General features: G+C 46.9%; 2 protein-coding genes across 12 annotated transcripts in view; one reads left to right on the top strand and one right to left on the bottom strand.

Moving 5' to 3' along the window:
- SETD6 (SET domain containing 6, protein lysine methyltransferase) overlaps positions 1-6300 on the bottom strand; it is a 49262-nt gene extending 42962 nt beyond the window's left edge. Inside the window, exons 1-2 of one of the 2 annotated variants that reach the window (XM_032960831.2) lie at positions 6167-6300; positions 5765-5963 (exon numbers count right to left, since the gene is read on the bottom strand). In XM_032960831.2, coding sequence (XP_032816722.2) covers positions 5765-5963; positions 6167-6291 — 324 coding nt within the window. In that variant the 5' untranslated portion in view covers positions 6292-6300. Of the gene's footprint in view, positions 1-5764; positions 5964-6166 lie in introns of those variants that run through there. The other variant, XM_076069602.1, reaches the window with a different exon arrangement.
- Positions 6301-6389: 89 nt separating this feature from the next.
- The window catches only part of LOC116946021 (protein MTSS 1), a 90523-nt gene continuing 70848 nt past the window's right edge, over positions 6390-26064 (top strand). For all 10 annotated transcript variants that reach the window (XM_032960825.2, XM_032960824.2, XM_032960822.2 and 7 more), the window contains exons 1-3: positions 6390-6522; positions 12679-12740; positions 15464-15537. In XM_032960825.2, coding sequence (XP_032816716.2) covers positions 6451-6522; positions 12679-12740; positions 15464-15537 — 208 coding nt within the window. In that variant the 5' untranslated portion in view covers positions 6390-6450. The remainder of the gene's footprint in view (positions 6523-12678; positions 12741-15463; positions 15538-26064) is intronic.

Here is a 26064-nt window from a genome sequence, read left to right as displayed (position 1 = left end):
AGGAGGCAGTCGCTGTCGAGTTAACGAGCGCCCTAGTGGGGCTCCGGTCGGTGACCCCGGCCCATGCACGGTCAACAACAGAATCGACTTCAATGTATGTCGCGTCACATTAGGGTAGAGGATGAAAACAAGGGTGAGGCTGGTCGTGATAGCAGAGACGCGACGGAGAGAGGAGAAATGGTGACATCGTAGCATGCCCCTGGGAAAACGTGGCCAAGTCCAGGAGGACAAACCTATCGGGGTAGAACGTTGATGAGCCCTCGGAGCAAGGACGAAAGTACAACTCTAACAAAGGTCAGGGAAAGCAGGGTCAACTAGAGCAAGTACCCAAAAGTCTCAGGGTGGGAAATTCTACAATTCCTCGGCGCACAACACTTTGGGCTGAACTGACACCCATCTCCTTACCATTGGCTGTCTTTGTTCGTTCTGCTCCAACAGTGGCATAGTTTGGTTGGCATGGGCCCTGCACACCCGATAGCCACACTGCCATTCTATACGATTATCCATGGTTAGGTATGGTCCGGTCGAGTTAATTCTGTATTCTCTCTCTCTTTCTTTGTGCCATGTGACCTGCATCTAAAGAACGAAGTGCGATGGTTTGTGCGCACGTGCAAAGTTTAGAATCCGGTTGTTTGGATTGCTCATTCTTCATGCGAGTTGTCAGACTTATGGGCATAATTCATACTTTTGCAGAGATTGTTTTTGTTTTTCCACGTGTCCGGTTGCAGCTCATGCGTCATCCGTTCCACCTGTGCGTTACTGATGCGGCGATGTGTCACCGTCATTGCTTCGATCGCCGCACCGCACCACAAGTTGGCTTTGAGATTCACAAAACATGCAACCCCTTGTCTGAGCTGCATATATAATAGAGCCAAATGAATTTGTGTGGCGCTTACATTATGCATTACCATTACCAATGCATTGTTTATTTATGTTACTAATTTAGCGCAAGGACGCACTCAGGCGTTGGGTTTTGTCTGTGGCTTAATGTTGTTTGCCAACCTGCCGAGATTGCATTCGCAGATGGCGTTCCAAACTTAAACGCGGACAGTATTTTTAATCGTAGACGTGCATCGGCTACAATATGTAAATACGCTCGCTGAGTAAGTTTGTGGGCCATTCCTGACAGTTCTTGTTTTGAGCCCCCAGGCTCAATGAAACCTGTTCGCTTACCGCTTTCACCTTTATTAATCGCATCTTGTACGTTGCACCCAGAGCAATCTGCCAAGCGATTGCTAGCTTGCATCTCGGCTGTTCACCTTGCATGAACAGTGCATTCTGCCGACGATGCGAAGAAAATATTATTTGAAATGTGGGACGTCATACCGTCTGACCACTTCCCAGAATAATATTTCAACATGTCAAAAAAACATGATTCTACCGTCCAATCTGTTTATGTCTGTATTAAAAACAAATTGCAGCGCTTTGTCAATACACTGCTGGTTGAAGGCTACCCCATGTTATATCGGTCATGAGGCATGTTTGACCATACTTCACCAAAATGGTCAGTGCTGGTTAAACGAAGAGCTCAAGACCAAGTGCTGATACCGTGTCTCATTGACGTTAGCCTTGGCCAGGAATCAAACCCAAGGCCTCCGGGTTCGTAGTAATGAGCGCTAACTGCACTACGCCACTGCTCCCACGTCTGTAAAAAGAGGCCGTAAATAGCTCACAACCCGAGCATGGCCTTGCGATGAGCTGATTCTCTAAGTAATGTCTGACACTCTTAAGGCGGCACGTGGCACTGCAGTCCCGCACTGTTACACTGCCATAGTGAGGAGTCTGTGCGGTCTGCCTGAAGTGACCTTCACTGACCTGTTTAGTTTCCGTTCTCTTGTTTGCATGCTCCATTTACAACTCCAGATGATATTGCGACAGTGTAGAGAGGTATTTTTGTGTGTGAATGTTTGCCCTATCTACTGTTTATTAGAAAGCCCTCCTGGCGTTATCTGAATACATGAAGTCTAAATCAATTGGCATATTTGTCTATGACAACTTCATTTGTTTTGCTTTGTTGGATGGTGGAGGGTTATGTATGTTGAACTTCTTTCGCACCGTATGTAGCCAACCGTGCTCGTTGACATTATAGCTACACGATCTACCCCAAAAGAAACCAATTATGAATAATAAAAAAGTTATGGCAATAAAGAATGCTCACATTTGTCAAATATTGGAAGCTAAGCAGGCCTCAGCCTGGAAAGTGCTTGTATGGGTGACCACTGTGCGTTAACCGGGTGCTACAGGCTGCTACGGGGGATAGTTTGACAGCAGCAGAGGGAAATGCAGCAACATATATTGTTGCACTACACTATGTTCCAACCTGCAGCGTGTGTAAGTCAAAGTATCTCCATAACCCCATCAGCTTGGAGAGGCAGGTATGCAGCAGTGGACTGACCAAAGGGCTGTACATGCACATGTAACGATAAAAAAGTAAATATACTCCCTGGTTTTCTCGGTAAAGTCACGTAGATAGAAGAAGAAAAAAATAAAAGTACATGATGTTTCGGTCGCAACACAAGCGTCCATCACCTGATGACGGTCACCTGATGACGGATGCTTGTGTTGCGACCGAAACGTCGTATTCTTTTTATTATTTTTTTCTGCCTACGTGACTTTACCGAAAGAACCAGAGAGTATGGATTCCTGCAGTCACGAAAGCTTAAAATCAAGATAGTCAATATACATTTGTAGTGTAGTAACTCTTGACACCCAGGAGACTTGTAGTTACTACACTACACATTCACAGGAAGGGATTTAAAACTTTAAAATAAAAAAAACCCAAAGAGCACACGCAGTCGCAGGCTTAGGGAGCCCAGTAAAATCGACCCACGTGCATTGTTCATTCATGAGCATCGGCAGCCGTTCGTGTACTCCATACAGAGGTGTTGACCGCTGACACACGATCGCATGTCTGGTGACACCGCGCGTGCCTAACGATGGTAATAAAAAAGCAAAAGCCATGAAATACAGAGAGACGGTACCTTGGACATTTTACAATTGCTTCAATAGGTGAGCTGGTCCTCTGGTCTCGAGTGAGCCCGGTCGATACAGACACCACGTGTAATGCACATATCCACGTTGCGTTGTTATCACTCCACACGGTTATTTTCGGTTGTTGTGCAAGCACTCCGAAGATAAATAGGTAGATACACTCATCTAGGTAGATACAATCATTTGCTCTCTCTCCGATGTGTTTTTCAGGTTGTACCGCGTGTTGTTCAGCACGATGTGCTGACGTGTTGCTCCACGCGCTGAAAGCATACACAGGAACTGAAGTGTCAGACATCATGTGGATAAACACATGCTCCAGCCTGAAAAACACATCACAGGGCTATACAGCACAACCCCAAAACCCTGCGCGACAGATACAGCGAATTGCCGCCGTTTGTGCATTTACTTTTTTTCCCACTGTCATTGGCTCTCCATCACCGGGACCTTACATTCATTCTCAAAATCTACTTATTGCATCTCCAGACGCAGGCGATGTATCTTCGCTCTGTAATTTACATCAAGAATGGAAATTAATAAACTTGTAAAAACGATCCCTTCGAAGGGTTGATGACCAATGTTTCTAGAAACAAAGACAAACGGCCTATATTCCTTGCCTGTGCTTCACCTAGGGAGGGAATCTTTGCTGAACTGTGCAGGCGCCCATGAACACACGCCGTGCCTGCCACGTGTGCGTGGCAGGCACAGGTGTGGGTCTTTGTGGAGCGGGCCGTTCTCCCGATGAGGGTGTTTCCTAACAGCCCTGCCGTGTGGGGGGCTTTTATGACCCAGGGCAAAGTGCACCACAGCGCCTCCACCCCTATACCAGTACCGGAGGAGGCTCACATTGATTGGCCTTTTGTCCACGTCCTCTCCATTCATGGAGGCAGGGACATTAACGACAAAAGCCGGGGCAGGGACGTGCATCCCAATAGATGCACGGGCGTGCCCCCCCCCCCCCCCCTGCACGCCCCAGGTGTGGTGACACCACTGGAAGGCCATTATGAGCCGCTCAAGACCGGCTCCGTTTCCTTCATCCTCCCCCAGGGATCGGCTGCTGCCGCTGGACTTCCCCCCCCCCCCACCTTTTGTCCAGAGACGTGTGTGCATGTGTCCAATTGAATTTCTTACAGCTGCATTTATGATCAGACAGCGGGTGCCGCACATGTGAATCCGCTCAAGTGGAACAAAACAACGGAGATCGAGGGCTCCGCTGCTGCCCTCGTGGTAAAATCATCAGCGCCCGCGTCGGTGGGTGGGGGGTGCAGAAACATTGCACTCACAATGAGCGGCTGTATACAATGCACATCAATGATCATACACACTGAAGGCATGCCTGGCTATCGCCATATAGGGCTGTGTTTGTGTTCGAGTTCAAATAGAGTTTGTCCGAGAACTAGAGCTTGGGTTTCGATTCGATGATAGGTATAATGCTTTGGTTTAGGATAAAGTTAAAGCTCGGGTTAGGGGCAGAGTTAGGGTTGCATTTAATGTTGAGCTAAGGGTTCAGGTTTGGATTTTGGGCTTGAGTCCGAGATATGGTGAAGGTATTGGCTCGAGTCTGAGTGAGTTTGAAGACTTGGGTTGGCTAGAGCTATAGCAGTGCCAAAGCTTGCAATCGACCTACCCCTTGATAGACCACAGGCAACGCAGCAGCCCATCACTTGAATGTTCCAATACTATGGAATTGATTCGCATCTGTTTTCACTGTGATTGCTAGGCCAGTGTAGCCCCGGGAACATTGCGCAATGCAGCACAGTGCCCACTTTCCCCGGCACTCAATTTAGAATTCAAGCAGGGAATGGCATTTTAATTTGCCTTCACCATACAGCCCTGGCACACTCGGGCTGCGATAACTCATCAACACACGGATGGATGAATTACTAGTTGAAGGAATTGAAGCGTGGACGAATGAAGTCATGAATTATGGAAGCAAGGATTAACTAACTAAATGACGAAGTGATGCACACGTACACAAACAAAGAAATGAACGCACACATAAATAAACCGACGGATGCATAAACGAATAATTTGCTTCTTTAACGAGGTGAGAACACATGAGGCAATGTATATAATGTATATGCCAAGGTAGATCCGGTTTGGAGTTAACAAGAAGAGAAACGAACGCACAAATCAATGCGCAGATGAAAGGGTGAATAATCACAGCAATTAACCCATTGGGGAGACGAATTAACGAATAATTTATTTGGGTAACACATGAACAGAATAATTCACTCTGGAACGATGAATGGATCAACGTATCAATGAGCCAAGCGAATGAATGAAGGAAATAAAGAATGAACGAGAAAAAGAACGAGTATATAAATGAGAGATGGTACAGATAGACGACCGAGCAGCGAGTGAACAGACGAATTCACGAACTAACGAATGAGCTGATGAACGACGTGACGATGATTGATCGCGATGATGAGCGCGCAAGCGGCCACGCGGTGGCGTGCGCCCGTGCGCACGGGGGCCGAGGGGCGGCTCTGCCCCCCCCTTCCCCCTCTGAACCTCCCTCTCCTCCTCCTCCCGCACAACAACAACACCACCACCACCAGCACCACGGAGCGCACAGGCAGCCAGCGTCTCCCGGGCTCCCTGCACCTCATCCCCCCTCCGTGTCGCCCGGCGGCGGAGCCATGCATCCTCCGCTCTCACGCAGCGAGCACACGAGACGCTGAAGAGAACTCTGCTCTGGTCGACACCCACCACAACCACCACCACAACCACAACCACCACAACCACCACCACAACCACTACCACCACCACCAACCTCCAGCACCGCTGCTGGAGAAGTCTCCATCGTCAGCGTCATCGTCCGCACCGATCCCCTCGGCTCAGTGGCGTGGTCGTTTGCGTTGTTGGCCGCGCCTCTTCGTCCTGCTTGGTCGCAAACCGGCATCGTCGGCTGCTGATTTGCGGGAGGAAGAATAAGCAGCAGGACGAGGAGGAGAAGAAGGAGAAGAAGAGCGCTAAAGCAGCAGGGGGACACAAAAGAATCGGGAGGGGAGGGAAAGTGAAAATTGTCGCCGGCTCTTGGAGCTACAGTTGGCGTGGGGATTGTCGCGAATTGCGCGCTCAGGGTCTGAGTGTTTGGTTAATCCGGAAGCGTAAACTTTGTTATTTGTGCAAAAGAACTAAAGATTATTGTTCATTTGTAGTCACTTCGGCTTACCTCCTCCTGCTCCTCAACACCACCGCCACCATCGTTAGGCTCTCTGGAGTCGAGGAGCGTCTCGGACTGCGACACAGGGGGAGAGCTTCGTCAACCAAAAGGAATCTACTGTTCATCTTCATCATCCTACTCTGCCTACACACTTGGGGACACTTCGCTTGTGATCTCTCCGCCTGCTACATCCTCTTCCCATAAGTCGCCATCATCCTCATCACCGTAATCATCATCAGCAGCAGCAGTATCAGCAGAACTCCTTCCTCTCTCTCGCCCGTGGACCCTTCACGATGGAGACGGTCATTGAGAAAGAGTGCGGGGCCCTGGGAGGACTCTTCCAAGCCGTGATGAACGACATGAAGGTACTGTGGACCTCCACAGACAGGCGTGTGTGTGCCCACGTCTGTGCCCACACACACACACAGACGTGTGTGTGCCCACGTCTGTGTGTGTTTGTGCCCACGTCTGTGTGTGTGTGTGTGCCCACGTCTGTGTGTGTGTGTGCCCACGTCTGTGTGTGTGTGTGCCCACGTCTGTGTGTGTGTGTGTGTGCCCACGTCTGTGTGCCCACGTCTGTGTGTGTGTGTGCCCACGTCTGTGTGCCCACACACACACAGGCGTTGGGAAGTCTTACAAGCGGCATTACTATAGTGACAAGCGGCATTACTATACTGGCGAGCGGTGGCGCAGTGGTGAGCGCATTGCGCTGTGAACCCAGTTCACTCAGAGTTCGAATCCTGGCCACGGCTATCTTCTATGGGAATTGATGATATCAGAACCGCATCTGGGCTCACCTTTACCCCCCTTCCGCTTCGCCAACCCGCTTTGACCTGCGTGGTGAGGTATGGTCAAACAACCCTCACGAGCGGTACGGCGTGAAGAGGTATTCATCCAGCAGTGGATTGACAAAGGGCTGTACAATATTGTACACTCGGAGCTAAACACGTACAGTACCGAACCTCCGATGATCGCGGTTGGCTACGTACGGTGCGAAAGAAGTTCAACACACGGTATATGGCTTGTTTACTGTTAATATTTGTTTATGGGCTTAGTGAACCTGCGTCAAAATATACAGACCCGCATTGTCGGCTTTAGCGTCACAACCCACGGGCAATGAATGACTTGGTTCCCCGACGATGACTGTATATGTTTGTAAAGTGGTTAGTAGGAGAATTGAAGCGATGTAGAACTTTTGTGTAGCCCCTGCACCGAGTGAAACCAGTTCAACCCCTGGCTGTGTGGGACTCACCACAGTGGGTTGGCTTTCGGGTTTTTTGAGTTATAAGATTGACTCTACAGTAATTGTTTCAGATGTCAGCCTTCTAGCCCTGACATAATTTAGTTTTGCTGTCATTGTGTTCCCATGAACGTAGCCACATTGACATAAACATGACTCTAAAAGGCTTTCCTTGCTTTATTCCGGGGGCGGCTCCCTCACGTGGCAGTCTTGGTGCATTCCGAATGCGATTTTCTCAGATTATAATTTACATATCACCCAGGATCGTCTGCCTACTTGTCATTATTGTATGGGCTATACAATATTGTATTAGTTTAAGATAATCGGGATAAACGTTGCCGTAGAGGAAGGGCTAACTTTTGACACAAATATTCAGAGCCCGCAGTTGAGGCAATCCTTGTGTTAGGCTTTCAATGTACGATACAACGTCGGTGGTAGGGAATAGTGTGTGTACATGTGCAGCAGCAGCATCATCATCATGACAATAATGAGCCCTGCTCTATCCACTGCCGGATGAAAGCCTCCCCAAACGTTCGCCACACGATGCCACAACGCGCGTCGCTGGGGGTCTCGATCGGGGGTGTTCCACACTTTTGGCTGCAACTGAAATGTCCACGTGATCGTGGCAAGCCACTTCGTTGAGCTAGCAAATGTGGCCAGATCGCTTCTGGAAAAGAAGCTAAAAGCTCAGTGTGCTTTACCTGGTAAAATAAACATAGATACATATTTTTTGTTTCCTATACTTTGCGCTCCTGTCGTATTTTGGTATTGTTGTTATAACTTTCTGACTGGACATGAGTGAAAAATAGCTTTATAGCTCATCGGATTCCTCCAGTTTAAATACAGATTCTGGTTTGCTTTGTTGCGAGAGCACACGGAGAGCGCGTGGAGGAGGTGAATGCGCGGTGATGGATGAGTACGTGACTGCGATTATGCGGGATGGAGGTCACCGGGTCACGGGGTCAAGTGGTTGACTTTTACAGAGGGCAAGGAAATTGCACAAGATGGAGGAAAAATGGGTGCTGTGTGTAAGCTGTTGGAGCGGCTAGTGGAGTCTTTGCTGGCAATTTAACTTTTCGCCACGCAATAAGTCGGCAATGTAATTAATGTACATGATCCTCTTTATAAATCCACTGCTGGATGAAAGTCTGTCCACATCTTTTTGTCATAGGGGTTGTTTGACCATACTTCACCACACTGGGTTCGTTCATATTAGTGACGGGATGGGTGGGAGTCCAGAACCTCCTTAAAGGCATCACTTGCCACTGATGTCATCAGCCAATGCAGAGAGTTGAACCTCGGTCACTTGATTCATAGCGCGGTGCGGTAACCACCACAGCACGTCACACCTGTGTTTCTGTGTAACAGAAACGCCCTTGCTACAGGTATGAGGGAGTTGCCTACCAACAGCCAAGCCAAGCCGTCATGGGTCGTCTTGGCTGCTGGGTGGAACTGCATTGCATATTACTCGTTATACAGTACACGTCCAGCCCCTGTGGCAATCTGCTGCTGGATGAGGGCCTCCCCACGCGGTGCGTGCTCGCTGTGAAGGTTATTGGAACATACTTCACCCCGTGGCGATCAGTGCGGGTTGGTGAATGTTGGGGAGAGTGCAGTACAGCAGCATTTTTTTGCTGCACAATCCTCTACTGCACACACCACCACCTATTACACCCGTCTTTGTGCATGGTGGTTGCCCATTCGTGCACTGTCCGGGCTCAACGCCGACTTAGCTTTCGAGGCATGATCAAACCGCCAAATCCCGGGGTGAGTTGGACAGAGGCAGCCGTTATACAAGAAACATAATCGCACTTTTTAGAACAGGAGCATGTGTAGAAATGCTCTATTTAAAGTAGCAACCCATAGTGACCTTTGCGTGATCTATATTGATATTTTAGCATCACATACAGGAGTTAGACATTGTTGACTCTGATAATGGGGTTGGTGTATTATTTGTAAGTGTTTTAACATCGGACGTGAAGCAATTTATAACTTTTACCTAGTCTTGCCATCCGAGTAAAAAATCAACCAGCAGGCTGGAACATTTAGTGGGGCTCAAATGAAAAACAAATGTAGATTTCAGATGCATCAAACATTGAAAGCTCTTGCATAACATCATTACAATGCATATCATTCACTCACTCATGATCATCTTTGCACACTAAGACACATTTCTGTGTTGGAGTATGGTTATACGTGTGTATGTGTGATAGATATCTGTATTACGCGTGGAACAATATTTCATAACCAATCATTGCTCAGGTTGCTTGGTTCGTGGTGCAGCGTGCCTACCACTTTCCCTCCACACCTCTAATTAGCACGGTTGGCTACGTACTGTGTGAAAGAAGTTCAATATACAAACATTGAATAGCCTGAGTCATGGTGGGTGATGCCGGTGGGGCACTGATGATGCATATGCGTTCTGACATTGGGTGCGCATCTCATTTCACAAGCCTTACGTGCGTGCGAGGCATCGATTGCAGGGTTAAACAATGCCAGGATGCGTCACCACTGAGCTCTTTCCCCCTGTTCTCAATTTTTACATTAAATAAGAGTGCGAGGAAGGGCTCAAATTGTGTCATTTGAGACCGGCAGGAAACAAAATACATATTCTTTGACATTTTTTATTCATGTTCAAAAGTTGTTTCTTTTTGTTGTTCTGATTTACATTTAATTTATGCAATGTGTACAAGTGTAAATTAATCTCCTGATCACTCATCCAGATTACTCTTGCAGGTAATTAGGTGGCTTATCTGCCGTGGCTGGTGTGCCTCCATCCATAAGCATTAACAACAAAGGGTGCCCTGTACTACTGGCACAATTATAAGGGGCTCAAACTGAAGAGGAATATAGGCGGTGAATGATTTAATGAAACGAACATTAGAATAAATTAACTGGGAAGTGTTTGAAATAGTCCGGCTGGCATTATCCAGTTATATATTTGCACATGCTTTCAACAAATCATACTTTTTCGAAAATTTATTTGCAATCAGAAAATTTACCAGAATGCGCCTGGGCTCATCGCATCTCAGAAGCTAAGCGTATTGAACCTGGTTAGTATCTGGATGGGAGACTTCTGTGCAGACGTTTTAGTGTTACCTCGTATGCATGGTGGCTTTTTCTCCAGGTGCTTCAGTTTCGTTCCACGTTTTATAAGACTCGTGGAATAGAATTTGCTCAAAATACCAATGTGGGATGTTTTTTTAACAGTCTTGACTCTCATATTCTTACTTCTTTCGGTAAAGTCACGTTGAAGGGAAACAACAAAATAATAAAATATATAAAACAATAAAAATTCTCACGACGTTTCGACCATGACACAAACGGTCTTCTTCAGGTGTGTTGGTTTGCATAAATTTATTTTTAAACGGTGTATTTATTTATATATAAAAAAAACTGAAGCACGTACACCAAGCTCTTAAGGCTAATGGTTATTCCGACTATACAATCCGCAAAGCTATCACTCAAACCATGAAGAAGGACCCTCTTGAGGAGCCTTTCAAAACCATCACTTTACCCTACATTGCGGGGATCACAAAAAAGATCTCCAAAATCTTGAATAAACACAAGATCCAGGTCCGTTTCAACACATTACATAAAATCCGTGATCTGGTTCCGTCTGTAAAAGATGTGATTCCGGACATACAATACCCTGGTGTCTACAAACTAAGTTGCCTCTGTGGTAGTAGTTACATTGGAGAAACCAAACGCCATGTCTCGGACCGCATTCGTGAACACAAAGCAGACCTTAAACACGGTAGGACCTACACCTCGGCCGTGGCAGATCATTGTTATAATTTAGTAGGCTCACATGACATTGACTTTTCCAAGACAGAGGTTCTTTGTAAGCCATCTGGCTACCATGAGAGATTCGTTCATGAGGCTATCCACATATACAAGCACAGAGACAATTTCAACCGAGAAGATGGATTCTATCTTAGCAATCATTGGAAAGATTTGATAAACCATTCTGGGTCTTAATTGATTGTTCACGCTTACAGTGGCTTTCAGACAGCATACATTAAAAAAAAAATTCGTCTCCCCCCTCCTCTTTTCAGAATATAGATGGACTAGTCCTAAATAAATTGCCAAACTGCTGCGCGTGGCGCTAACGTTTTTTTTAATATAAATAAATACACCGTTTAAAAATAAATTTATGCAAACCAACACACCTGAAGACGACCGTTTGTGTTATGGTCGAAACGTCGTGAGAATTTTTATTGTTTTTATATATTTTATTATTTTGTTGTTTCCCTTCAACGTGACTTTACCGAAAGAACTAAGAATATAAATTACTGCAGTCACGAAAGCTTTAAATCAAAATTTAGTCTTGAGTCTCGTTGAGGATTTTTCTGGGTAAATAAAGAACATTATTATTACAACTATTTTACAATTATATTTTTGGACCATTTTGCCAGTGGATTGTTACAGACATTGTAGTGCTTCCTGCTGGCAAGTGGCAATTATTTTGAATCTGGGTGGCAAGTACCCATGGTAACCCATGATCAAGCAGACAAGGTGGCTGATTGAGAATCTTTTTTTTATTGGCACAGGATATTGATTCTTCCCCTGCCTAAAATTGGGGGCAACTACCCCCACTGCCAAATATTTTTCCATCTACAAATAGGCAGCCTGTAGAACCCCAGGGTTGGACGAAGCCACCAGTCCATCAGGGCATTTGCTCAGTAAGTCTTTCCTGAAGTTGAACCTATCGCAGTCTCTGTCCAACTTAAATCTCAACGCTAATCAGCAGGAAGACCATTTAACTTGCACGTGTGGTGGTACGTGAAAATGCCTGGTGGCCTGATAGTACAGTACAACCCCGTGCACATCTGCAGGCAGGCCCAGGGGGTCTGCCTGCAGACCCCCTGGGCCTGCCTGCAATTACAATCACAGCGTCATTGTAAAATTGTAATTTCTGCTAACAGTGCTCCAATATAAATAATTATCATTGACTCCAGGTCTGACCCCAAATCTTATAACAGAGAAGAGACCTGTCATCCAAATGACCTTCTCTCTAAAATATATATGCAAAGAGGTGTCTTAAATCAGCAAATCGTAACAGGAATTGCAGCACGTTTTGCATGTCAAGAAAACATCACAATTCTTGTGTGCATGCTGCACATAGCCCTTTTGGAATTGGTTCCCTTTTTATCTAGTTGTAATGATATGCAGTCAGCAGTGTCTTTGAGAGGCTGTGTTGGGCCTTCTGCTGTGTGAACTGTTCTGTCTGTTGAAGGCTGTGCTCTGTGCTAAGGGTGGCGCGTCTGTCTGCTCACAGGTCAGTTACCCGATCTGGGAGGACTTCATCAGCAGAGCTTCAAAGCTGCATTCACAGCTCAGGTTAGTTCCATGTATTCACATTTTATTACAAACGATTGATTACAACCCCACTTGGGAACATTTTATTAGCAAATGCAAATTGAAGTGCGCACCAGTTTAGTAACATGAGCTTGCACCAATACAACATTGTAGTGTCCTCAATGACTTGGAGAAATGATTGCACCTTTTTTATAAATGTACTGATTTCTCCGTGCTTGATGTCGGCACTTTGAGACGCCAGCGATGGCTTTTGATGATCATCGAAGTGGAGTTTAATGGCCAGAGTTACACACCATCAAATTCACAGGCTGGGGATACATCCTCGGATAATGTATGAGCACTCAGAGCAACTGACTGGAGAGAGGCGAGCGAACGGCGCGAGACATCGCAGTGGTGCACCGGCAGCCAGATACACGCACACGCACGCGTCCGCGTGTGCGCATGGGTCTCTGTCACCATGCGTTTTTTTTGGGCACTTACAATTCAGCAGACGTTGCTATCGAGTCCCTGCCAAAATGCTGTCTCACTGAGTACAAAGTCAGATTAATGGTTAAAGGTTGTGGCCAGTGAGAGGACCGGAGTTGGTGCTGACAGTGCATGACTGCGGGACTAACCTAAGGGAGCTGACCATTGCCGTCGTTACTGTGCGTGAGTCGAACTCCCGAGCTGTCTGAACCTTTGAACGCGACGGTGGTTGCATTCATTATGCGCAGATTCTCGCAGAGGCACAGACGTGCAAAATGTTTGCCTCTGCTCTCGAGTAAAGCGTTTGCTGGCTGCGGAATGCAATTACAAATCTTTTGGTCCAGACATTTGTGACAAAGCCTAATTGTGCCAGACGATGATCTGATTACTGGCTACAGTTATGATGCATGCTTATAATATAATGAGGCCAAGCAACTTGGTTAGTTTTTTTTATTTCGCCCCAACCTGAAGTGGGAATTATGCGCATTATAACGCCCATGCGTATTACTTATGCGTGCTGTATATATGCAGCAGTCATATGTGTTCAACAAAGCACCAAATACATTATTAACACAGCCTCATATCCGAAAAAATGTCTGGTGGTAGGCTGGCATTTCTGTGCTTAGGCAGTGTTAATGACGAATGTGGTGATTGATTTGGTGCATGCCCCACTCGCCATAAGCAACACAGTCACTTAATTTGCAGATGTGTGTGTGTATATACCTGTGATCCACGTGTTGCAGTTTTCTACGTTGCATGGTCATTCTTTTACTGCACTACGTTTGTTATGCCGTAATTGTTTTGACCCCAGGCCTCCCTTGGGAAACGGACGCTTTTTTGCAAAAGGCTCCTATGTGGTTATAATTATATATAAAGGTCATATTCCTTTGCAAAGTTGCGCTTATTGCACATTCAGTTTGCACTCATAGGTAACAATTAAACTCACGTAGGGAGAGGGTGCCTCTTCACAGCCAAATCGGCCTACTTTTTTTATTGCAACAACACGCCACTTGGTAGAAATATGCTTAATTTCTCTCATCGTTACGCAAGGTACGAGTTTGCCGGGTTGAGCTGCTTATGCACAATATAATCCACACTTCATTTTTTACACGTTCGTTTTTACTCGGGACTTATCCTTGCACGGAATCCGCGTGGCTTTCTTGTCGCTTTGTGCCACGACTCGGCGTCATTGGTATCGACGTGCATGCCCGCCGCTGTGTGGTCGTTGGTTTGTTTGCAGCAGCCTGAGGTCAAATGAAAGTCATAAGTAAAGGCACCACTAAATAAGACCAGACGCAGGTTTCTAAGCACGACAATTGGCACTGTGACCGAGAACACTGAGTGCGTGCATACACAGTACGGGTTAAATAAGATGCGGTTAAAAATTAAAAGCAATGTCCTCTGACAGCGAAAAAACTCAATGCAAATAAACCTTTTTGATCAGTCAGCTTTCAAAAATGAATGCTGTATATTTTTGCAGTTGCCATTTATACAATCAAATGGACTTGGAGCTGTTTTGATTTAGACTTAGATTTATTTTATAACATGCCATTCTGTATTTTTTTCATTGAAAAAGCAGTTAATGTGACATGCTTCATGGAAATTAACTGTAGGTTTGCCTTTTGTCCAATAAATTTTTTTTTTCATATTTTCAAACTGCTATGGTGGCACATTTTATGACTTGCATATATAAAATGCAGAATGCATTATAAAGTGCAGAATAGTCCTTGCAAGGGTACACGCACATGAGAATGTTCATTTATATCTCATTAAATTTGTGTCAAGCTCCTGTATAATAACAGATGCAAACACAGTGTACGCCCGTACAGGCTAATTACTGATTCACTTGAGGTCTTACGGCTTGTGTATCCAAATCGGAAAAGCAACCACGCTTCTTTAAGTTTTTTTAATAGACACCCAGAAGCACTAAATCAGACTTCACACGCATCATGCGTCGGCCCACCCGTTTTCTGCGCGCATTACCTTCCCACCAGGTCGTAGCGCGTACATTAGGGTGTTGGCAGCAGAGCAAATCCAGGAAAGCAAACACACCATTCAGCAAAGGCTGTGTTTTCATGACAACGCCATTCTAATGGATGGTTCTGCGATCCTCGTTCCAAATCCCATGAGCTCTCTTCGCCGTTTAAGCATTGTGATGGGGATTACGGTACGCGCCGGTGTGTGCGCGCCTGGCTTTTCCGACGATTGGCCGCTCAGACAGGACGACACGCATGGCATTTGGACGATTATTAAATTTTTTATACTTTGGGCTTTTGCAGGACAACGCTGACGGCAGCGGGAGCCTTCCTGGAGGCTTTTCAGAAGGTGGCGGACATGGCTACAAACACGAGAGGTAGGTCCCCGGGGGCCACTGCGCGACCCCTTTCGCGCCCCCCTCACTTCCGCCCTGCGGTGCACGTGCACGCCACCCAGCTCTTTGTCAGTGTAATATCTATAATAATTAGTGTTTGGATTTTGCACTATTATTTTTGTAGCACCAGGCTATCATGAAAATGCTGCGTATCATGGATGGATGTAGTTTACCAGAAGCGGGTGGTGTTGCCATGCGATTTTACCAGATTAAGTAATTTGTGGGATACGTTTTCAAATTTGACATATTTGGAGCATGGCGCCAGTACAAGCTTTTTCAAATAACGTCACAGGATCTTTGCCATCCACTGCGAAGCGGACGGGGAATATTTAGTGGTTAACGCAGTATTAAACAGGGTAGCTGCTGGGCTCGAATCGCAAACCTTAGCAATAAGCGACAAGCTAAACTAAACTCTAAACTATTTTTATTTTATCAGGTAAGGCCCATTGAGCTATATAGCTATTTTTTAGAAAGCGACCTGGCCACAAACGATAGCTCAACGAAGTGGCTTATCACGTGGAAATGTATAGCAGCCAAATACTCTAAACGCATGTTGTTTCTAATTGGGGAGGGAAAAACCGGAGTATCCGGAGAAAAATCCATGCGACCACGGGGAGAGAGACATTGCAAACGCCAAATATATAGCAGGCATTAGGGTCGGGATCGAACCCACGACCTCCTGTATACCAAGCAAGGACGTTAACATCTCCCCACCATGGCACCCCTGACCACTGCTGGATGAGGGTCTCCACATGCCGTGTGGGTCGTGCGGTTTAATTGATCATAGTCCCAAGACCGTGTCGTATCCACACGTTGTTGATCCTTCGCGCACGCAATCGTGCAGCCTCTACTTAAGTTCCCAATTCAAGCCTTTAGTAGCAGCGTCTTTGGCAGAGTTTTGGCAGCGTAGGGCACCGGTTTGTGAAACAAAAATAATTCTGGTTTTCGAAAGAAAAAAAAGTCATCCTTTGTACTCGCAGTGTTGGGGAATTAAAGCTGTTTTGACTTGCAGATGACAAACATCAGAGTTGTGGTTAATGGGCTGGTCTTTAATCACCAGACCACATGCTCACCGAGGAATGCAGACTGCTCATCTTGTTTACGTCGATCACAGTTTGAAAATTCAAGATCACCTCTCACAGCCTCGATGCACAACTTAGATCATACTAATAGTAATTTCAGCTTGTAATGGGCACTGTATTTGTAATGGGCACTGTATTTGCTCAATGTCGAAGATAGAGACAAGGCCTGGGACAATGACACAATCCACACTGCCATGGACATTTATATTTAGTCTTTATCGACAAATACTCTTAGAGTATAAATAAATATTGTTTGAATTCACAGAACACGTGGCTGTATTTACATAGGAAGAGCTGGTGTCACTTCATGCTTCAGATAAATTTTGCCAAAGCAGCTGATCCAGTTGTCATGAAACGCTGTATAAATAAAGGTTTGATCGAGCACTAAAGCAATTATCTGCTTCAGTGTGAATGAAACTGTTTCCATCTGGTGATGCCCCAAGTTTGAGTGTTTGCTTTCATAACCGGCAAGCGGATACATTTTCAGCAGTCAAACAGGGGGAAGGAAATTCGACATTAAGTTTCTTTTTTTAAACAACATTTTTTTTGTTTTCCCCTCTTATTACAATACCAAGTAACACACATGATTTTGGTTCCTTTTTCACTGAGTGGGATTTTTTTTGCCTGGAGGCCTCGGCAATGCTGGACCTTGTGTGTGTGCGCACACACGTGTGTGCGCACGTGTGCACATGTGGGGAGTGGCGCTACGAACCCGGCCACCCGAGTTTGATTCCTGCTCATGACCAACACGAGTGACGATTATCTGAACGGCGGCCCTAGGACTCTCCTCAAATGAGTACCTGGTGTGGTGTGTAAACATCACCACCCGCTAGACAAAGGCGGCCGGGCGTGGTGTTGGCCACCCACCCCCTCGTGTGCCGTGCCGGCCTTCGTAGGTGCTCGCTAATAGCACTTGCCCCAAAAGTCTATCAAGGCTATATGGGGGATCTTTGTCTCGTGTGCACGTGTACCACGAGCTGAGTGGGGGCATTGTGGTGGCTCTGGAGGAAGTTGCCTTCGGCACGCCCTTTCCTCTGTACATTTGGTGGTGGTGGTGGGCGGCCGCCACCGCCCTTCCGCTCACAATTGCCTTGGCGTGAAAATGCTCAGGACAGGACGCGCCCTGGGTGGTTCATGCTTTGTGCCGCCCGGTTCTGCCAGCACTTTGTGCCGCTTGTCAATGAGCCACCACACGGGGACACAGCCACACTCTGGAAGTTGATGCGAGTCCCCTGGCGCGAGTCCCGCAGTGCGTGTCGCCTAGTATGAGTCCCGTGTCCCACGGTGCGAGTCCCCTGGTGCGTGTGCCGCAGTGCGTGTCCCATGTCCTACAGTGCGAGTCCCCTGGTGCGAGTCCCGTGTCCCACGGCGCGAGGCCCGTATCCCACGGCGCGAGTCCTACGGTGCGAGTGCCGCGGCGCGAGTCCTGTATGTGAACGCTTTGCCGGTGGTTATTCGTTAGGTTACTGGTAGGATCTGGCGAAGTTTGCCCCCTACTTAGTCAATGATAAGGAGTTCTCCTGTACTTATATAAAATCTACACAACGACTGGCTACTGTCTCAGCCCATGAGTTTGTGCACTGCTGTGTATTTCAAGGTTCCGTCATCAGGATTTGTGCATAATCAGTAATGAGTTCACCTTGTTGAATGGAGAAAAACTCAAATTAAAAAAAATATGATTTGTCCAAAACTGTAGTGGGTGCCTCTTAAATAATAACATTTAATAATTTGCATTCTCTTGTCAATGCATTGTCTGATGAAAGTCGCCACACGCCTTAAAGGTCACGGGGGTTATTTTACCATACTTAACCATGCTACTCAGCGTGGATTGGTGAAGGGATGTCTTCTCTTAGGCATGTCTGAAAATTCTGGGGTGTCCGGACGCCCACGACACCCAGCAGTGGCTGCGCCCTGGGTGGACAAGTTCATTCCATACGGGAGAGGCACCAGCTTAAAAAAAGAAAACAAAAAAATGTGTTTACTCCCGATTGTTTCCATGCCACCAGAGAATGAACCGGTGTCGGGTTTGAGATATGTATTATCAAAAGTCCTATCGCCTTTATAAATCTTGCAAGGAGGGCAAAAAACGGGAGTTTTACATTTTTGTGCGGTTTTTGTATCCGACTCCGCCATCAACCTTCGACTGAAATCCGGATGACCAGCATCTCCGCTGTCCATGTGGGCTCCGTTTAATTGTTCCTGCTTTTACCCTGTGACAAATTCCATACTTCCCTTAAAGAAAACAGAACTCCAGCATGCCAACTCCCGAGATAAATCTGTGAAGGGCTGCGTACAGCTGTGTCTGGAAATTTAGGATGGGGCGTGTGTGGGTAGCGGCTCCAAAAGCGTTTCAGCGCTTGTGAAAATGATTGTAAAATGTCTTGCCGGGATTCACTACCCACCTCCGATGCCATGTTGTAGGTTCATTAAAAAAAGTAATCATTAAATATTTCCAAATTATACAATTTGCATGTCACAGAAGTGCAAAACGTGGAATTTAATCATATTTACAAAACACTGTACCCAGGAAGGCCTCGCTGCATCCTTAGACCTCTATTTCAGGATGTTCCTGCAGTGGGATGTTTGATCAAATACATTAATGAGTGTTTGGTATAGACTTAGAAAGGGGGGTTACGCTCATAGCTCCACACAGATGGATTCAAGCATCCAATGCTCTACTGTCATCATTTTCGTCATGTTGAAGTCCAATCCTAATGTATTTCAAGGAAGCCTGTGAATTCCCAGGAAGTGTTCAGGTTAAACCACGTGGAATTTTTGATATCTGACAGGATCAGACACGTTCATGGTGATTTAGTTGCAATTTCTGGCTGTAATTTTAGAATTAACAAATACAATGCAATATTTATATAACCGAAATGTTTTTTCCTCCCCTTGCATCGCTGCTTGTGAGGAAGCGGAACCGTTTGCTTACATTGATTTTTTTTCAGCAAATGTTTGCTGACCGCTGTTATATCTCTGAGCGTGCTGTGTACTACTGTGTGTGACCTTTTATTGACACAGATCTGATGCCAGCAAACTAGAGGTCCAATGTGTGTGCACACAGACTGCTTTGGTCGACCTGACCTTCACGTACGCAGGGATATGGTCTGAGAGGTTGTTCAACCGTGCATGTGGTGGCTCAGTGGTCCGAGCGCTGAGCTGGCACCACTGAGTTCCTGGGCTCAAATCCAGGTAGGCAGGTTGCCTGTGAATAAACCGAATATTCAAGCGAAATTAGTTGATGGTCTCAACCCGATGATGAAAGACTAACACAGTGGATGTTATTGGGTACACCACAGTTTTTCCATTGGTGCATGTGGTGGGCTATGGCGTAGGTACTCTCATCTCTCCTGAGACGTCTGTTCAACGTGGAAGAATAGGCCACATAGCCTCTCGAGGGGGTTTTGTAGAGCTCCCTGCAGTAGACGCCAGCAGTGATATGAGCAAGAAATTGCAGAGCTGCACCTTTACTTCCTTTGTTAATCCTACACGGCTTCACTTTCGTGTGTTGCTGACGGTACATCCCCGCAAGAGCCTGGTGTACGGCGCTCTGCATGGGCTCTCACTTTTTGCAACGCGAAGCATTTGCGCTTGGTCTGAGTGCGAATAGCTAAGAGCGCCGCTGCGCGTCGCACGAGAATCCACGAGGGACAGCACCCCTGGGGGTCAGGCCAGCTGAGCGCCATCGTCCCAGAGCTGAGGGCAGCTGTTGTGATTCGGCGTGCCGTGTCGCCTGCATCTTTTTGTTGCGGGGCAGATTCTCAGATTCTCAGTCTCAAAGTCAAAAGTGATCCTAGGATCACTCGTGACTCCGGATGGCCAAGTGATATTTTATTTTGGCAATGCTAAAATCATCATCATCATCGTCTTAATCAGCCATGGTCAATTTGCTCCTGGATGAACGCCATTCCAAGCCACTACCATCTCTCGTGATGCCAAAATGACCGACATGTATACTGTTTAACACGTAGGCTTTCACGACCAATATCCACAGGAGGTTTTTTGGGTGAGATCGCGTAAATATATAAATGTGTCGTTAAACCCACCACCACCTGACACAGCCAACTAGTAAGGGTTGTCACGTAAACAGAACGTGCCAATTCGTCACAATTACAGCACACTGGTGTGTTGGAGAGCCAAGCCACAACATTTACAAGATCAAAGGGCTCGCATAATGCGCATGCATAATGTACTCGTGAATCCCCCCCCCAACTTTGCGCAAGAGTGCAGAAGTGTGGTCACCACATCTACGCCTCTATATAAGGAACGAAACAGGTGGACTTCTCCACAAATCTGTCTGTCGCCTGATGAAGCCAGTTGTAATTACTGGCGAAACGTCGTACTCAGATTGTAAATGTTGTGGCTTGGCTCTCCAACACACCGGTGTGCTGTACTAGTGACGAATTGTCATGTTCTGTTTACGTGACAACCCTTACTAGTTTTTTGTCGGGCGGTGGCGGGTTTTATTGACACATTTATATATTTACGCGATCTAACCCAAAAAAACCTCTATTATGGATATTTATACTGATGGTTAAACGTGAAACGAGAAAGATAAGGGTCTTTCATGAAAAAAAAACTGAAACCTAAATACATTAAAGCCTATTTGTAAATGGACCTTCTGGACCAGTGCTCTGTAGCTGCTTTTAACAATACAAATGCTTAGAAATAGATTACATTTCTAAGGTATCATCAGCAGGGCTTGACCCATTGAAATGTTGGTATTTATATGTATTTATATATTGTTACCTCCAGTCCAGAAGGGTGATTCACAGTGGTTTTATTTTTTTGCAATATATTTAGTTTCTTACCAATTTCTCTGTCCTGGAAGATGTCTCTGAAGAAATATGTGGTCATCGATGACAGAGTTACACAAACTGCTGCTGTTTAATGAAAATTGTACGAAGCAATCGCGGTAACGATACATTTGAATAATTAAAGAAAGGCGTCCTATATATGAAACTGTGAACGTATATTTTCGATTAGGATGGTAAAAAAACCCCACCCACTACTCTATCACCCCACAGCAGGTTTCTCCACAAACCCGTCTCCACAAATCAAATTCCTCACGCCCGCAGTAGGCATCGCTGGGGGTGCTGTGTGGCTGAGAACACAGATTAGGGACGTGAGACTGCCTCTCGGAGGCGCATTTTAAACTCTCACAAGTGTCACCACTGCGGCAAAGGGTACGAATGCCTTTCTTCCAGCTTCTCCTGCCGGCTGCACACCCTACCCATCCACCGTTCCATCGCTGCACCCTCGAACCCCCACTCTCTCCCAGCTTAGAGCCTGCATACGTTTGTGTGAGACTGTGTGTATGTGTCTTTGTATGCTGAGTGCAGTGGCATAGTGGTTTTTGCACTGTGCCATGAACCCATGTGGCCTGGGTTTGATTCCTGGCCATGGGTATATCCGATTAGCACGGTTGGTAACGTGTGGTGTGAAATAAGTTCAACATACATCGACGCTAGCGAACTGTATTTAAAGCCGTCCTGGCCCTCCATCCTGAAGTGAGTAGCTTTTGCATGTGTGACTATATCAGCATTGGGGAAGACAAAAGACGACAGGGTTGTGTGCTCACCACACACCACCCCGTTTATGGTACCATTCTGGCCTTAACAGGCGCTCAGTGACCAGTGCTTGCCCCATCAGCCTGTACGGCTATGCGGTGTGCCTTTGTCTCCGAGTGTGTGTTTGTGGTTTCCTGGTTCAAACAATGCATTAGTTTCTCGCTCAAATCGAGCACAGTTGATTGTGTCCGCTGCAAACGCCATCGCTTCTTCGCACTCGTGCCCACTGCTTTGCACGTCAATGCCGCGTGCGTGCGTACGCAGCTGAGAGCGCGCGAGCAGCTGTAAATCCCCCCCCCCCCCCACACAGCTCACACTCCAGGTAGCTTCTACCTCCAGGCCAGAAGAATCGGCCACTTCCCCCACAAACACTCAATTCTTATCTCCATGTTCATGCTGGCAGTTGTCGGGAGTATAGAAATAAGGCGAAGAGGGGAGGGCTGGTGGGCTTGTGTGGGAGAGCGGCTTTTGAATGCGCACTGGCGGCCCGCATTGTACAACTTTTGTTGGGTTTGGGGGATGGATCGGAGGGAGGCTGGGGAGGAAGAGTGTTGGGGGGGCTGAGAATGTGGGAGGTTGCTCGCTTAGTTGGAGTTCATGGCGGGGGGGTGGATTGTTGTTTGCGTGTGTGTGCACGTGCGTGCATGTGTACGTATCTATGAGTGTGTGTGCCAGTGCATGTCGGTTTGAAAGCTTGCATGTTTGCTGGCGTGTTTGCCTGTGTCAAAGGGAGGGCAGCATCGTTTAACCTCTACTATGGATACGGTATGCGTTGGCAGTGGTACGGTCGCACCGTCAATGCCAAAACCGCGTTTTTATAAATATCGCCGTCATTAGCTGCTTCGTCGGCTCTGAACAGAGCCGTCGCGAAACCACAGACGCGACGTTCGCTACCGAGTGGCCCTCGCTACCGAGTGGCCTTCGACCGGCGCCAAACCCGTGTGGTGCGTGCACTGCGGCTGCGTGGAACCTCGGAATGGCCCATTTTGTTATGACGTCAGTTTGGCTGAGAGTTGCGTCGGTGGCCGTTGCCAAAGGCAATATGTGCACGCGAGTTGACACTTTGTTAAAATGAGTAATTTTTTTGGAACGGTACAGTTCTGTATGGGGGAAAAAATATACCTTAAAATGCAGTTACCTTCATTAATAATGGAAACACAATATGGAAAGAGTGCCCATATATTAAACTCGCCAGGTTCTCCATGTCCAGGGGCAGTAGTCCATGACATTAGCATGCCTGTTTGGGGATGAGAGTGTGGGGTTGGGCGAGTGGGTGGATGGATCGGTGGGTGGGTGCGTGCATTGCCTGGTAGCTGCAGGGCGGCTGGTGGGAGTTGGTTGTTGTACGAGGTGGTGTGGCTATGTGCAGGGTGCTGTGATCCCTTTAGCAGCATTTATTGACCTTAATGGTGCCCCTTGCATACAATGGATTTAAAAGACGAGGCTTTATAATTCACGGTGCCCATTTCTTATATTTGAATACCAATGCAAATTACTCTTTGGTTCTATTCGGTAAAGTCACGTAGGTAAAAAAATAAAACAACAAAAATCACGACGTTTCGGCCACAACACAAGTGGCCTTCATCAGGTGAAGGGACCAGACTGTCTAGAGGACAGTGCTGGAGTGAACACAGCCAAGCTCAGACCGCGGTCTGAGCAGGAAACAAACCATTAGCTAGAGTTCAATAAGAGGTCTTGTGCTTTGTTTAAAATGTTATATCAAAGAAGTTCTGTCTGGTAGAATGGTCCGGACGGGCCCCAATTATGGTTGCTGTTTGTAAAGCCTCTTTAATGGGCTGTTGTTTAAATTTCACAGTTCTAGCTGGCAGCGTAAATTCAGTTGGAAAACTGAAAAGCCTCTTACGCTTGCTGTTCGCTGTGATTTAAGAGGCCCGTCTAACGCCATTCCCAGAATTTATCTTGAGAACTTTATGCTCCACTGTTACGGCTGCATTTAAGGACATGTTGGCAGTATATCAAAAAACAGCGGCTACATCTCATCCAAATTAGCCTCCACTAAAAAATCTAAAAACACGAGTGTTTAGATTTCGTCTGTTCTTTACATTTGTTTCTGTTTAAGCCGCATTCTTGCTAGGTGTCGGCATAGAGGGCTCGGATAGCCGTGTGGTTGTGAAGAGATTTGTCAGTGTCCACGAAGTGGGGTGACATTCTTGAAGAGGGCTGGCCTCGTGCAAAGGTGATGAGTTACTGTCCCAAGCGCAGTAATTCACAGGTCACTTAGTGATATGAAGCTGGTTTGAGGCTATAAAATAAACAGTTGATATTTATCACCACCAAGCCGGGCCTGCGTGTGATCACAACCACAGACAAGAGGGGTGGCTCTTGCCAGAGCTCGTCTCGGAATGGCACACGGTGGGACTTGACGTAACAGCGCTCCGTGCGCAGTGGACCGTTGCGTTCATAATCACGCACGCAGGCGCGGTTGCATGCCTAATGAATTACCTATTCACAAAAGCTTCCTGCCGAGAAAGAAACGGGGCATGGGCCGTGGGGGGGCGCAGCGGCATAAAAAAAAATAATCCAACGGGCCGTATCTCAATCAGCTGCGACAATCCGGCACACCTGCCCTGCGAATCAGATAACTGGAATTGGCACCGGGCACCCATGTATTGTTCACCACTGGAGTGTTTCGATTGCCCGATTGTTGTTTTTTCTGGCAGTCACTGTGCCGCACCGGGTTGTTTTTATAGTTGCACAAATATCAAAGGGCGGACGGTGAGCTGATCTGCCATTGCTAGAGGCGATGCCATTGCGATCGGTTGGTGCACTCTGCGCTCTGTGCGGGTGGACTTTATCCGCTGAGCTTGAGTGATGAAATTCGCAGTGGGCTTGCAGCTCTGGATCCTTGAGCCATTGCACTGAATATCAGCCACGCATAGCGGAGGAACGTGCCTTTCTTCTGGAATGAAGCCGATGCAGATCGCTGTGACCTGTTATCTGTGCACTGGCTAGATTACGTATTCATGGCTCGGGCCCTGTGGGATGGGATCTGTGAAGCTTGTCCACTCTTGCCCGACCATGTGAGGCCAGTTCGTGGGGACACTCACACTCGGTGTCTCAGCGTGTGCTCATCAACACATTGCCCCTTTTTAATCGTCAAGGGGAATCATTGTTACATTGCAAGCAGGATATGAAAACGTTGAGTCCATCAAGCACTCTGCCTCTGAATAGAATATTCTTATTTCCATCTTTGTTTAGTCCTACAGTGTTTTAAATGTTAAGTGTGTTTTTTATATTTTGCTTGGTAGTATTGTCATACAGTATTTGTAATCAAGATAATGCCCAGTGCCGTGTAAGCATTTACTGGTTGCCCGCATCTCATTTTTGAATCGGCCAATTCGGAGAACCAAACTCGGCGTCCTTGCGTGACGTCTGTCATAGCCGTGCGCCGGGAGGGGCCCATAATTGATCTTCACAGAGGCACAAGAGTAATTTATTGCAAACAGCAGCCCCTGTGGCGACTTGATGAGCTCATCTGGCCACTGCAGAGCTATTTAATGGAGTATTGTTTTGAAATGGCGACCCTGGGGATAATGAGATTTGGTAACTCTTGGGTGGCAATGTTGGTGCCTCGACACTTTTGCGTGTTCTTGGTAAAATGCGGCAGTGGTTGAGGCGGCGGTGGCAGCGACTTCACGCCGTGCCAGCTGTTGTGGCTGCGTTACAAAATAGGTTTTGAAAATGACGTCGCACAGCGCTGCTCCACGTGAAAACCTACAGCAGTTGAAGGCCGATGGCAGAGTCCTTCATTCGCACGCAAAATGCACGCACATGTGCACGCACACACGCACATGTGCACGCAAGCGCACGTACGCGAAGCCAAGACAACCGGCGTT

This window comes from Petromyzon marinus, chromosome 25, assembly GCF_048934315.1.
Source record: "Petromyzon marinus isolate PM22_M1 ecotype Great Lakes invasive population chromosome 25, UKy_Petmar_22M1.pri1.0, whole genome shotgun sequence".
Taxonomy (NCBI): Eukaryota; Metazoa; Chordata; class Hyperoartia; order Petromyzontiformes; family Petromyzontidae; genus Petromyzon; species Petromyzon marinus.
This window is presented reverse-complemented; position numbering and strand designations above follow the sequence as displayed.